Source organism: Centruroides sculpturatus, unplaced genomic scaffold, assembly GCF_000671375.1.
Source record: "Centruroides sculpturatus isolate CEXI.00-Female unplaced genomic scaffold, Cexi_2.0 scaffold919, whole genome shotgun sequence".
In the NCBI taxonomy this organism is placed as follows: domain Eukaryota; kingdom Metazoa; phylum Arthropoda; class Arachnida; order Scorpiones; family Buthidae; genus Centruroides; species Centruroides sculpturatus.
Window position 1 is genome coordinate 245,526 of NW_019385088.1, and position 14,252 is coordinate 259,777.

Sequence of the window (14,252 nt, forward strand, 5' to 3'; positions counted from 1 at the left end):
TATCCTGAGTTAGGATGCGATTGATTTTTCTTCCTAACTAGTATCAGACTTCTGACGTTAAAAAGATCTTGTCGATGTTTGAAACAAAATAAAATTAGCCACCCTGAACAGTGAGCGAGGTTCCACCAGGCACGTAGTCTCACATTTGGTGTCTAGGAGTGGGTTTCACTGTCTCAACCCTGGATCGCACATTTTGATTATAGTGAGTGGGATCTCACAGTCCCCGATCTCACATAATTCTGTAAAACATAATAAATTTAATATACTGTGTTTTTTTAAACGTACATATCATGTAACAAATGTTTAAGATAGAAACTAAAATTATGTATTTAGTAAGTTTTCATATCTCTATTCTTGATATGGACTATTGTTAAAGATAATATGATAAAATTAGAGCTGACAATGAAAATCCTCCGTAAAAGTCGATGAATACTTTTTATGAAAGATTATCGTTTAATATTTGATGGTTTTCGTTGAAAAAATCGGCTTAGAAGCAATGAAAACAACTTTTCATTGCTTCTAAATAAATACAATATACTATAATTATCCTAATAAATTTTTTGATTTTTGTACAATATTTTCTGAAAACATTACTTTATCTCAATGTTATTGCTATATTTTAACTAAAAAGCTGAATTTGTATTATTTGCATAATGATTTCATTCGGAGATGAAGCTAACATTTCATATTTATAATCAAATAGTAAATATCATTCTTCTAAAAATAATTTGTGCTGATTTATCACAGTCTGTAATCGAAGTTTATAGGAATAATCTTTGTAATCATCTGTATTAAAAATGTTTCATGATTAAAGATAAATTAATATATAAATTATATCTTATCCATTTACATGTCAAAGAATATCACTGTTAAGTAAAAATTTACGTAATTAATTCAATAATTTAAGTTGATATTAAAAGCATTTAGATTAATGATAATGAATAAATGTTTATATTAATTATGTGATTTTAGTATAATATTTAGTTAATGATTACGTTTCTAATAATATTTGGCATTATTAAAAAGTGTCATCAACAAAAATCTTAAGATTTCTGACATGTTTGACTTTCTTTTATGAATTCAATTACAAGTATATTTTTTGGATTTTTCGAATTTGCTTTAAAATTGAATTGAATTGATGGAATAAGGCAACATAGCACGTGGACGATCTGCTCTGGGAATACTCAAAAGTTCAAAACCAGAAATTGTGAAGTAGCATTGTGATAAAAATTGATGAATACTCAACATTATATAGATAGTAGCTACTCTGANTAAATGTGATCTTTTCAAATTTATATGCTAAAAATTCAGATAAAACATGCTGTATGTATGTTTCACTCTTATATAAATCAACAGCCAGCATTGCACAGGTTTATAAGAGTGAAATTTAAAACACACAAAATTATTAATTTTATGAAAATACTGTTAAAAAGAAAAATATCTGAGTCCTTAGATGTAACAATTTGACTTAAATAGCAAAAAAATTTTTTACAGTATAACTTGGAAATGTATGGAGACATTTTTCTGGCATCACAAATTAGTCTATATTGTTAATGTTAATTACCCTTTGTTTACATACTTTAAGTTGTAAGAATGGGATCACTTTTAAGATAGTTCTTCAACATTATACAGTACATATACATATGAAATCTGATATTTTTCATTGTATTGCATTTTTATGTTTCCTCTTTTTTTATCTTTTGGTACTTCAACTGTGTACCTATACACACTTGAAACTTACATTTTTTTAAAATTTTATTTGTGGTTTTAGGCCCCTTACTGTTCAGAGAGCACGAAGAGGCCATTGAAACTTACATTGTAAATTAATAGTTAAAAACAACTAAGTATAGAATGGATATGAAAAAACAGGTAATTTTGTGATCGTCACAGTTCCTAAACTGACATAAGCAGAAACTATTTGAGTTATTAGATATGGAAAACCAAATACATATATAGTTCTTCACAGAATAATACTTTCAACTAAATGCATGTGCATGCCACATGTTACTCGTCACAGTAATGATATAGCACATCTATTACACATTATATCATTGTTGCAGTAAATATTAAATATAATACAGTAGAACCTCGATTATCCGGATTTTCGATTATCCGGATTGTTCAAAATAAACAAAAATTTTACAAATTTGCTGATTTGCACTTGGCGAATTATGATACTGTTTATGTACGTGATGGAATGAATAACTTTTTTGTTTTAACAACGTCTCACCCAGCACAGTGGTCGTAAACTCTTAAATATATTTTGTGTCATAATAAAAATATAACTTGACATACGTATTTATAAATAATTTATATTCAAATTACATCATTTCTATGACCAAGGGCGGCGTAAGGCATGGACGACGTGGGCCACCGCCTATGCCTCGCGGTCCGAAGGGCCTCGCGCCTCGAAGGTTTATGCATTACTTAAAAGCCGCGAACGCGACGAAAAAATTTTACTCGTCATAAAACGATAAATAGTTTGTCAAATTTTTATTCATAAAAATGCAGTTTCAACTGCTTTTTATTTTATAAAATCCGTCTTCTTGCGCCACCAGAGGGCCTTTTAAACAATAGGTAGTCTGTTAGCGTTGGTCAGTAGTAGTCCAAATTCAATACGAACGTTTGTTTCTTGAAAATTTGATCACGATTTAAATACAGTATTTACTTTTAATATTACCGATATGTCATCGAAAAGAAAACGTGTTGTATTATCATTAAAAGACAAATTAAAGTATTTGTTTCGATTATCCGGATTTTTCCTTATCCGGACTACCTTCATCCCCAATTAGTCCGGATAATCGAGGTTCTACTGTTTATATATTTTTAAAATTATATCCATTTTTGTATGAATTATATTTAATTTATTAGTTTTTAAAATTTATTACTATTTTTTATTTTATGCTAGAAATGTATACAGGTGGTACTAATCCGAAGGCAGGAAATCAGATGTATGGCATTATCTAAATTAAAAGTGTGTTAACAAAACTGCAAAGTTTCAGAGCAATTGATTGAACAGTCTAAGAGTGCATACTGAACAAACAAACAAACATTCTCATTTATATAGGTATATAATACAGATATAATTAAGTCACTTTATTTTGACTACTTTATATAATTTCAAAATATTCCACCAAAATTTTTTAAAATACATATTAACCAAAAAAGTTAATAGTTACAAATAAAAGCAAAAATTATATTTTTACCTATGTTATCAAAATTTCACAAGTCTATTTTTGTATTATTAAACTATTTTAAAAACAAATTTGTGTGCACAGAATCATTATTTATAAATTCAGTATGCAAGAAACTGCTGATTAAAGCAGTTGATAGCTGAAACTTCTAGATAAACTGATTATTGCTAATAAAATCATATTTTATACAAATTTTTTTGTAATTAAAATTTTTGTTTTTGTAAAAATTCTATTTATTAAAATAATTTCAAAATTGATAAAGTTACCAGAAGAAAAAGAATTATACAGAAATAATATGTATTTAGAAATTATCAAGTGAAATAAAAGATGTCTTGTTTAGCAAAAAGTTTTAATTTGAAATAATTAACACAATAGAGCTGGTTCTATTATGCCAAAATTTTAATAAAAACAGTCATATGACAGAAAGATTAGTTCTTAATAACCAAAAATCCAAAGCCAGAATTATTCAGAAATTTTTCAAAAATATCCTTATTAAATGCTGCAGTAAACTTATGCAAAGTAGCAACATGTAATCAACACATCCTGATTAACTTGGGTTCCACATTATCCAAGGTAAATCTTTGAATACACTACTTTTCTCATAATTTATAAAAGCTTTGCTACGAGTGCAAATACTACAGTACCTTTAACCTTGATTGTATCAAGCGAGTTTTCTTAAAACTCTTTTATGCTTTGTGAGCACTTTTTCTATGCCCATCACAGGTTCAATCAGATCCACAATGATGGTGACAAGATAGTGAGGATAGAACCCAGACTGCCCACGAAAAATGATGCTGAAGCAACCACATAACATTGCAGCAAAGAAGGGAGGAACCACTATAAAACAAAAACTCTACAGGACTTCTTAATAAAACTTTAAAACAATAACTTGTATTACAAAATTTATTTCCATTACCTTTTTTTCATTTGACTAAAGCGATGCCATATAATCTTTTACATTTATAATTTTTATTTCAAAATGGCTGTGGCCATCTGTTTTATTAAAGGTATCATCAGTCATATTTCCATGGATTAAAAAAAAATATTGTAAAACTCAAAGTTTCATAGCATCAATCATTCTAAGATATTTTAACTGAAACTCCAGAATTTTTTTTTTGAGTTCATGTGTTTGAAACTAAAGAAAACAAAATTCACGAGGGAAATGTGTCACATCTTGTCATAACTTGCTAGAATAGTGATTGCCTACACAAACTTTTTGTTCACGTCGCAGAAAAAGCTAAAAGAATAGACGGTTCCTCCTTGGTTTATGTAGACAATTTAATATTCCGATGCCACCTTCATTCATCCATATTACCTCATTCATTCCTGCATTGCTTACGACATTTTAGATGCATTGATCCCTCCATCCAATATTAAGTCATAAAACAAAATAAACATCAAACTGTGTATAATAATTCAATATGTAACAAAAATAAATCAATATTTTTTTCTGAACCTGTAGAAAATGACAAATTTTTTTAAAATTTCATATAATTTGTATTAATTTCTGTATTGATTACAAATTATATCATTAATATACTATTTTGATTAATAAAAGCGCAAATTTATCATTAAATAATTGTAATAATATTTCAAAAATGTAAGATTAAGATAAAACGGTGTTTAAATTATAAATACATTTATAAATTTATAAAACGATAGAAATATCAACACTCACTATAGCCGCCATTTTCTCTGCATAGAGTTAACAAGTAAAATCGAAATTTTCCAGCGATTAACACGCCACTACCGATAAAATGAAAAAGAAAAAACTATCGAATTGTTATATTTTTTTACACTAAAATTAATAAAATTTTTAATTTTGTCGTTTTTTAATTATTATTGTTAGTTTTTGAGAATTTTTTAAAAACAGATGAACTTTTTAGTGACAAACTGTACACAGCTCGAATGGCCGAGCGGTTAAAGTGACAGCCCACCGCTCTGAGGACCGCTCTGGACGGGTCGAAAAATCTTAGGAAATTTTTCATGGGCGGTCGATCCGGTTATGTCGAACACTTCTCTCACCCCAATGTGGGCCGCGCCGAATTCATATTGGGCTTGCTAAAACAAAGGCCATCTTAATGTCTTCAGGAAGGAATAATAAAATGACAAAAGCTAATAAGCAAACTAATAGCACAATCCCTTTCGCATGACGTGTACTATGCTATCAGTTTGCTTATTTAACTGCTTAGTACTTAATAGCAGCCATGATCTTTCGTGCTCATTATGAGTTCGGGTAGGCCTAGGCTTCCACAATGGGAGCGACTGAATGACAAGGAACGGAGCCTAACATTTCCGATTTACATTACTCCTAAAAATTTCTGTTGTTCCGACATAATTTTATGGTCGCGCGTAGGTTGCCATAAATTCAAAACCAGAAATAGGGACATTGTAAGTGATTTAGCATTGTAGTAAAAATTGATGGATACTCAGCATTAATTAGGTAGGCGGTAGTTCTCTAAAAAAACAAGCGAATATTAAACTGATTCTATTGAATCATCAATTATTGAACATTTTTATATTATTTNAATTTGCTTTAAAATTGAATTGAATTGATGGAATAAGGCAACATAGCACGTGGACGATCTGCTCTGGGAATACTCAAAAGTTCAAAACCAGAAATAGGGACATTGTAAGTGATTTAGCATTGTAGTAAAAATTGATGGATACTCAGCATTAATTAGGTAGGCGGTAGTTCTCTAAAAAAACAAGCGAATATTAAACTGATTCTATTGAATCATCAATTATTGAACATTTTTATATTATTTGTTGAATCAATCGTACTTATTTGACTTACAAGTTTTTGTCAGAAAATCTGGCTGTCCCCTATGTGGACCTCTCCGAATCCATGATAGATATGATTAAAAAACGAAGGTTCTCTTAGTGTTCCTTTACTCTTACAAAGAGAAAAGGGGGAAGCCAGACGTATTCATTCGAGCTTTATATAAATATACAATTTTAATAAAGTATTTCGCTGATGAATTATTAGGTTGGTTTACTTAAAAATTGTGACTTTACTTTAAAATATCAGTACCCTTCATTTTAAAGAAAATGTTAACTTATTTTAAAATTCAGTTTGTGATATAGATTTTGTCCAATTTGATGGTGTCTATTATTTAATTAAAAATCAATATATAAAATAAATTGCCGTTAGATACACTGGTCTTCCATAAAGTTTTATTGTTTTATAACTTTACCAACAATCTCCCTCATGGTACATAATTAACCTTCCACATAATTTATGGTACATAATTTAAGTAAATTGCTTTAGTTTTTCCTTTTACCATCAGAATAAGTTTTCTCTTCAATGAAAAAAGAGTACTATCTTTTGTACTCTTCTAAATAAGTTCTTTTATATGTACGTACACCATTGGCCAAATTCCAACAAAAATGCTCGTAAATGTACTAGAATTTTTACTTAATTAATATGAAAACTAATATATTTTTTAAAAATATTATTTAGTTTACAGTTAAATAAACAGTAAAATTGATTTAAAATATTGTTAATTAAGAAAAATAAATTAATTAATGGAGACGGTATTTAATTAATTTATTTTGTAGTGCCGATCTTCTTTAAGAACGAGCCTGTTACGTTCCGAAAGTCTGAAAAAAACCATGTGAAGATTTCAAAATAATTGGTTTTTTCGTTATGTCTTCTATTTATAAGTATTTTAGTAATTCTGCATTCTGGTTTTACTGTTTATACAAAAATATATTATTATACGTCATAAATTAATAATAAATACACAAAACATTGAGTATATTTGTTAAATTTCATAAAAATTGGTTTGTTTATAAACTTCACAAATGAACAAATAAGATTTCCTATATAAGTCCAAAATTTAACTTTTTCTTTTCGTGATCACCTAAAGAGGGGAGAAGAAAATTTCAAAAATTTCCTCTCACGTCTTTCGATTATTGAAAANTTATATTTATCATATATGTGATGAGCCAAAAATCAGAGCGCTAGATTATAAACAATAACTGAATCACAGTATTGTGGCTTTATCGCTTTATTTCATATAATTATGAGAACCGGGATTATATTAGGAAACATTTTGATGTTTAAAATGTTTTTAAAAAGTAATTTAGTTTAAAATATTATTTAATTTATTTGAAAAAGTAGAAAATTTTATCGATGTACTGTACATCATCTTTAACTTCCTCTGATTCACAGGAAAAGAGGAAAGTTCCTTCTAAAATGAAAGTTTTAGAAGTGAGAGAAACGAATCGTGGACACCCCTCATCGATTCACTGATTTGGTATAAAATATGGAGGTCACCTTTTATCCAAGGTTTCCGTCGTGAATCTCATGTCGTTAGTCGTGTACTGTTTAATCATGTAAATAAGTTCCTTGTTGTTTCCACCTTACGTTTATTACATCGATCCCAATAAGGAAGAATGAAACAAGAAGTCTTCTCAATCAAAAGAAAAGGTTCTCGCAATACATCCCCAGACAACGAATGAAATAATTGTAAAACTCTCTCTACGCGAATAAATGTAAACTTTAAGATAGGATAGTTTAAGTTGTCGTACAATCCTTGTATCGAAATTTGGAACTTGTATAGTGTTATTTTTATATTAATTAATCAAGCATGCTATTTTGTTAATCTTTATCATTATTTTTCTTTGTACAAACAAATATAATGGTTTTATATTTTAAATTGGACTACGCCTACTTTCATTGCCGAACCGAAACTCTCACCCTATCACTCGGATAAACGTACTGTACCTTTAAATATCCTGAGTTAGGATGCGATTGATTTTTCTTCCTAACTAGTATCAGACTTCTGACGTTAAAAAGATCTTGTCGATGTTTGAAACAAAATAAAATTAGCCACCCTGAACAGTGAGCGAGGTTCCACCAGGCACGTAGTCTCACATTTGGTGTCTAGGAGTGGGTTTCACTGTCTCAACCCTGGATCGCACATTTTGATTATAGTGAGTGGGATCTCACAGTCCCCGATCTCACATAATTCTGTAAAACATAATAAATTTAATATACTGTGTTTTTTTAAACGTACATATCATGTAACAAATGTTTAAGATAGAAACTAAAATTATGTATTTAGTAAGTTTTCATATCTCTATTCTTGATATGGACTATTGTTAAAGATAATATGATAAAATTAGAGCTGACAATGAAAATCCTCCGTAAAAGTCGATGAATACTTTTTATGAAAGATTATCGTTTAATATTTGATGGTTTTCGTTGAAAAAATCGGCTTAGAAGCAATGAAAACAACTTTTCATTGCTTCTAAATAAATACAATATACTATAATTATCCTAATAAATTTTTTGATTTTTGTACAATATTTTCTGAAAACATTACTTTATCTCAATGTTATTGCTATATTTTAACTAAAAAGCTGAATTTGTATTATTTGCATAATGATTTCATTCGGAGATGAAGCTAACATTTCATATTTATAATCAAATAGTAAATATCATTCTTCTAAAAATAATTTGTGCTGATTTATCACAGTCTGTAATCAAAGTTTATAGGAATAATCTTTGTAATCATCTGTATTAAAAATGTTTCATGATTAAAGATAAATTAATATATAAATTATATCTTATCCATTTACATGTCAAAGAATATCACTGTTAAGTAAAAATTTACGTAATTAATTCAATAATTTAAGTTGATATTAAAAGCATTTAGATTAATGATAATGAATAAATGTTTATATTAATTATGTGATTTTAGTATAATATTTAGTTAATGATTACGTTTCTAATAATATTTGGCATTATTAAAAAGTGTCATCAACAAAAATCTTAAGATTTCTGACATGTTTGACTTTCTTTTATGAATTCAATTACAAGTATATTTTTTGGATTTTTCGAATTTGCTTTAAAATTGAATTGAATTGATGGAATAAGGCAACATAGCACGTGGACGATCTGCTCTGGGAATACTCAAAAGTTCAAAACCAGAAATTGTGAAGTAGCATTGTGATAAAAATTGATGAATACTCAACATTATATAGATAGTAGCTACTCTGAAAAATAAGTGAATTATTCTAATAAAATTAATTTAATTGAATTATCAATTATTGAATATTTTTTACTATTTGTTACTATGTAACATATTTCAGCAAAGTTTTTGTTGGAAAACCCTTTTGTGGATCTGGACGGATTTATTATGGACATGATTAAATATATAGATCTTCAAAGTGCCAACATGATAAAAGAGCAAAAATAAAGAAAAAAAAAAAAAGATTATGACTAGATATAACCATTGATATAAATGATTATATGAAACCATTCGACTACCCTTTGATCACGCTAAGCGATAACATCATAAGTTGTCTTCTCATTATTACTATTTTCTGAAACACGTCTCACTTTCAGTTTCTCATCGAACACGCTTGTGGATTTCGTAATAAAATTTTTCCCTACTTTCAATGTGACTGTCTGACCTCGTTTTATCCCACTCAAAGAGATCAGAAACGAAATTCTTAGATACGAAGGGGCTAGTGGAGATGAGGGAAATTCTTAAAGCAGCAGAAACGGATGCTGCGATATTATTCAATGGCAACTGAAGCTGATGATGTACTATAACCCGGCAATTTGGAGAAAGATATATCTGATTTCACAATCTTCTTTATAAGAGAAAAAGAAAAAATATAGGCCTAAAGTAAATTATATTTATTAACTTTTATTTTTGATGTTGATGCTCTTGTAGAATAACACAATTTTTTAGGTGATAAAATTTGTGCTGTAATTTTTTCTTTTGTATAATTTTGTTTTATTGTCATTCTGGTCAAAATGAAAAAGAAAAATATTTCTTAAATGAATGAATGCACTTTCACAGCCTTAATCCTTAATCTTCTGAAACACAGACATTAAAAAAAAAAAAAAGATCGTATCCGACACTGCCTTGTGAGATTTGTCCAAGTGGAAAGAGGGTTAAATTGTCATTTACACTGTCATTATAAACAGGAGGACTAAATATAAATACAGGTGGAGGAGACGCTAGCCTAGGACATTGATGATGTAGGGAGCTCTCCCATCTATACACATCTTGACGCAAAAGCCTTGTAGCCAGCGTCCAACTTCACTCCCTCTCCCGAAGAAGAAGAAAATGTAGGGAGTTCTATAAGTTAATTTTCACGAAAACTAAAAACAACACGGATATTACGAGTATTACAAAAAATTAATAAATTTCAGTCATAAAAGTGCACTTAGGACCCGAGTACAAGAAGAAAGGAGTTGGTATTCTCAAAGAAGACTTTGCAAGATCTTAGTGTCTCCGACCTCTTGCACTTCTAATTATCAATATTAATTTTTTTTTGTTTCAAGTATTAACAATTCACTTATATTTATATATAAATGTACTTAAATTTTCATAAATTGTGTCACAGATTAAAAAAATTTTCTATTAGGAGAAATTAAATAGTAATAATAAATATGTAAAAAGATTACTAATATATTAATACAGGTATGCGTCACCTTACGACAAACCTTATATACAGCGGAAGTCTCATGACATTACTCATGAGACTTCCGATCATGAGATGGCACAGTAAAAATTCGCAGTCGCCGTAACGGCGTGCAACGGGCCGGTGTCGCGCAACGCATTGCGTTTATGTGAAAGTGGGAAGGAAGAATCCGATGAATTTTACAACGAAGTAAAGTTAAAGGAAAATAAAACGAAACTACTCTATTAACATTTTCTTCATTTTATTTATGACCCGCCCGTGTTTCTTTCTTTTCTTCTTTTTGCAGCTTCTCGAGCCATTTTCTTCCCGTTTGACAGATTGCCAGCGTTCTCCATCGTCGCCATTTTACTCTCCTCTTATGAGTTGGTGCACGCAGAGTAGTTCGGCTGTTTCGCTTAGGCGTAACGGCGTCAACAAAATGAGAATGATAGCATGCTGGCAATCTGTTGAACGTAAAGAAAATGATCCGAGAAGCTGGAAAAAAACAGGCAGGTCATAAATAAAAGAAAATGTCAATAGAGTAGTTTCGTTTATCTTTTGTTATACTGCATTTTTCTTCATTTCTCGCCTCTGCGTGAACGCAACTAGAGGGAAAATAATACAGTATAGGCACATGACCTTGGTTCGTTTGGTGTTTTCTTCCCCTCCTGTTATTCTCTATCCTCTTGCATTTCTCGCATCTGCATTAACGCAGCATAAAGCTGGATGTACGTTCTCGCGTGTTCCGTCTAGAGCGCAACAAAATAACGTCATTTTGTTGCATACTAGATGTTACACGTAAGAACTTAAATCCAGTTTAAACAAACCTACAACGCAGCTAATCGTGTAAAAGTATGTAAAGCAGTAAAACAGTCCAACAAGGTTTACGAAATGAAATCTTTTCAGAAAATTTCTGAGCAAGAAAAAAATCAATAATTTGCTAAGTATTTACAGTATTATGATGTGATTTTTACAGAAATGCACAGAATTACCTAAGTGAGATTTTTGTTTATAACAGAAACATTTTAATATCAGATTAGTTACATTACTGCCACCAGATGACGCTTTACGTTATATTTTTATTTAAAGAGAGAACTTTTTAATCCGAACATCATGTGCTGTCGTTACATGATAAAGCGCTGTTATTAAACTGTATTATCAAAACTCACAACGTGCAAGTGAAGCATTGCGCTCTTCTTTTTTACTGTGGAGTATTAGAAGTGGAAAGAAACTAATGTTTTGTTCGACTCTGAAGAAGATGATTAAAAGTTTGAGGACACCGGCTCTTTGGCAGCGTCTAAGAAGTGGAAGACCCAAACATTTGGTATGAGGTGTATGAGGGTGAACACGAAGTGGACATTCTACCGACAACTTCAACACATGGGAATGCAGTGTGAATGAACTTCCATAATGAACTGATATTTCGCATGGAACTGTGTGGAGATCATTACTGATCATTCTGAAGAAATATCCCTACAAGATTTAACACAGGCAGGAACTGCAACCTGCCAATTTCATTAAGTGGCAAGAATTTGTAAATTGGATTTTCCAACAATTTAAAGAGCATGCCAAACGTTTTGTGGACTGACAATAAGCTCCCTCAATACTTCTTGAAAGTATGAACACACAAACTGCCGCATTTGGGCTATAGAGAACCTGCATGCATTTGAAAAATTCTCCTTCATTAGCCTAAAGTTACAGTGTAATGTGGGTTTACCACATCTTTCGTTATTGGTGATTTTTTTTTCTTCGAGGAAGTCCACGGCTCTGAATTTCTTGCTGTTGCTGTCACAGGTGCTACGCTTTTAAGAAACAGCATTATTCCAAGCTTGCAAGAGAGGCAAGCACTGGCTACTGTAACATTCATGCAGCATGGAACACATTGTCACGCAAATGTTTCTCCTGTCTTCTTCCTGTTCACGCAACTCCTTTGGAGTTGCGTGAACAGAAAGAAGATGATAGAGTATCAGTTGGTATTGCTAAAACATGATAGAGTTCAAGCAACTCCTTTAGAATTTCGTGAACTCTATCATGTTTTAGCAATACCAACTGATATGCTCGTTAATGCTGTGCTTAGTGTCGTACCTCGTCTGAGTCAATGCTCATGAATGATGGGCATTACATTGAAAATTTAAAATAATATTGGTATTACGCAAACTAAGTAATCAACTCAGGAGCCATCTAGTGGTCGAAAATGCAATTTTCTCGATATAAACAAAAATTTCACTTCATTCTGTGTATTTCTGTGAAAACTACATCATGCTACTGTAAATACCAGGGCTGTGGAGTCGGAGTCTTGGAGTTTTGGTCGGAGTCGTCAAAAATCCGCTGATTTTGACTCCTTTTTACTCGTAGTTTCCCAAGTTATGTATATAAAACGGAAAAGTATTGGAATCGTGTCAAATTTGACCCTCCGAATTTTTTACAAATCTACACGTTTGGAGACTTTTTGAACCCACAAATGTCAAATAAAGGAAGAAAATTCGTGTGTGTTAGCGTCTAATTTGTTTAATTTCTTTATTCTCTGTTCTGAGATATTAATATATCTCAAAGTGAGTAAAGTTTAAATAACGAAATTTGGCACGGTAGTTATGTATAAAAGGGCATTAATGCTATTAAATTTTGGTTCTTAAAGTCGACAGGGTGGAGACATAGAAAGGGTCATATCTCTAGTGTGGTGGGACAATGAATATTTTACTCGTTATTAGCGTTCACAATTTTTTATAAAATTCGTCTCTACTCTCAAAATTAAGCATAAGTTCTAATATGAGCACAGACAGTAAAGGAAATCGTACAAAATTTAAAAATGATTTTTACAATGCAGTGGAAAAAGTAAATCACATTGACCGTTCTTCAAATTTGGATGTTAAAACGGCGATACTCCACTATCCAGACATTATCCAAGATACAGCATTGACCGTCACAGTATTGCCACCAACCCAAGTTTCAGTAGAGCGTATATTTTACGTTCTACTGAAACTATATTAAAATTATTATATCTGATTTAAGAGCTTTCATAAATGCTGACGTAATAGAAATGATTCTTTTAAAGAAGTAATTCAGTTTATAACAGATGAAAAATAATAAATTAATCAACATGGCAAAATAAGCAACCTTTTTCTTTACCAGTCAAATGTTATATTTCTTATTCTTGATGTATGTGCATGCTTATATATTACCTAATATACTCGTATATTATGTACAACATTTTTATTTTTGTGTACTATTTTGTTTGTGTACAAATGTATTTACTGTTTTTATTCATACATGTTTCCCAAATACCATTGCTATCATCAAACAACTCAACAAATATGAATTTATATGTTAAGTAGATGTGTGAAATTTTAATTTTTAATTAATTTTTTAAAATCGTTTTATTTTGTATTTTTTTAAATGATCAGAATCGTCGTCATTATTACGTTTCCGGCAGTCATACAGTATAGGCCTATAACAAAGGAGAAGAATTACGATCAGTCAAAAAATGACTTCCCCAGATTTTTTACTCTTTTGAACTCGGAAGCCTTGAAACGTAGAGAAGTGCAAAAAAAATTCGGGTTTTTACTGCATGCACGGATGTTAGAATGTGTGTGGGGGCACGATTTAGGTCAATCACTTTGAAGCTTAATAACT

At 30.5% G+C, this 14,252-nt stretch overlaps 1 protein-coding gene across 1 annotated transcript in view; it reads right to left on the reverse strand.

Annotated features, from left to right (window-relative positions):
• The window catches only part of LOC111634503 (vesicle-fusing ATPase-like), a 73,684-nt gene extending 68,747 nt beyond the window's left edge, over nt 1-4,937 (reverse strand). Inside the window, exon 1 of the mRNA XM_023379296.1 lies at nt 4,873-4,937. Coding sequence (XP_023235064.1) covers nt 4,873-4,884 — 12 coding nt within the window. The 5' untranslated portion in view covers nt 4,885-4,937. The remainder of the gene's footprint in view (nt 1-4,872) is intronic.
• Nucleotides 4,938-14,252: the final 9,315 nt, after the last annotated feature.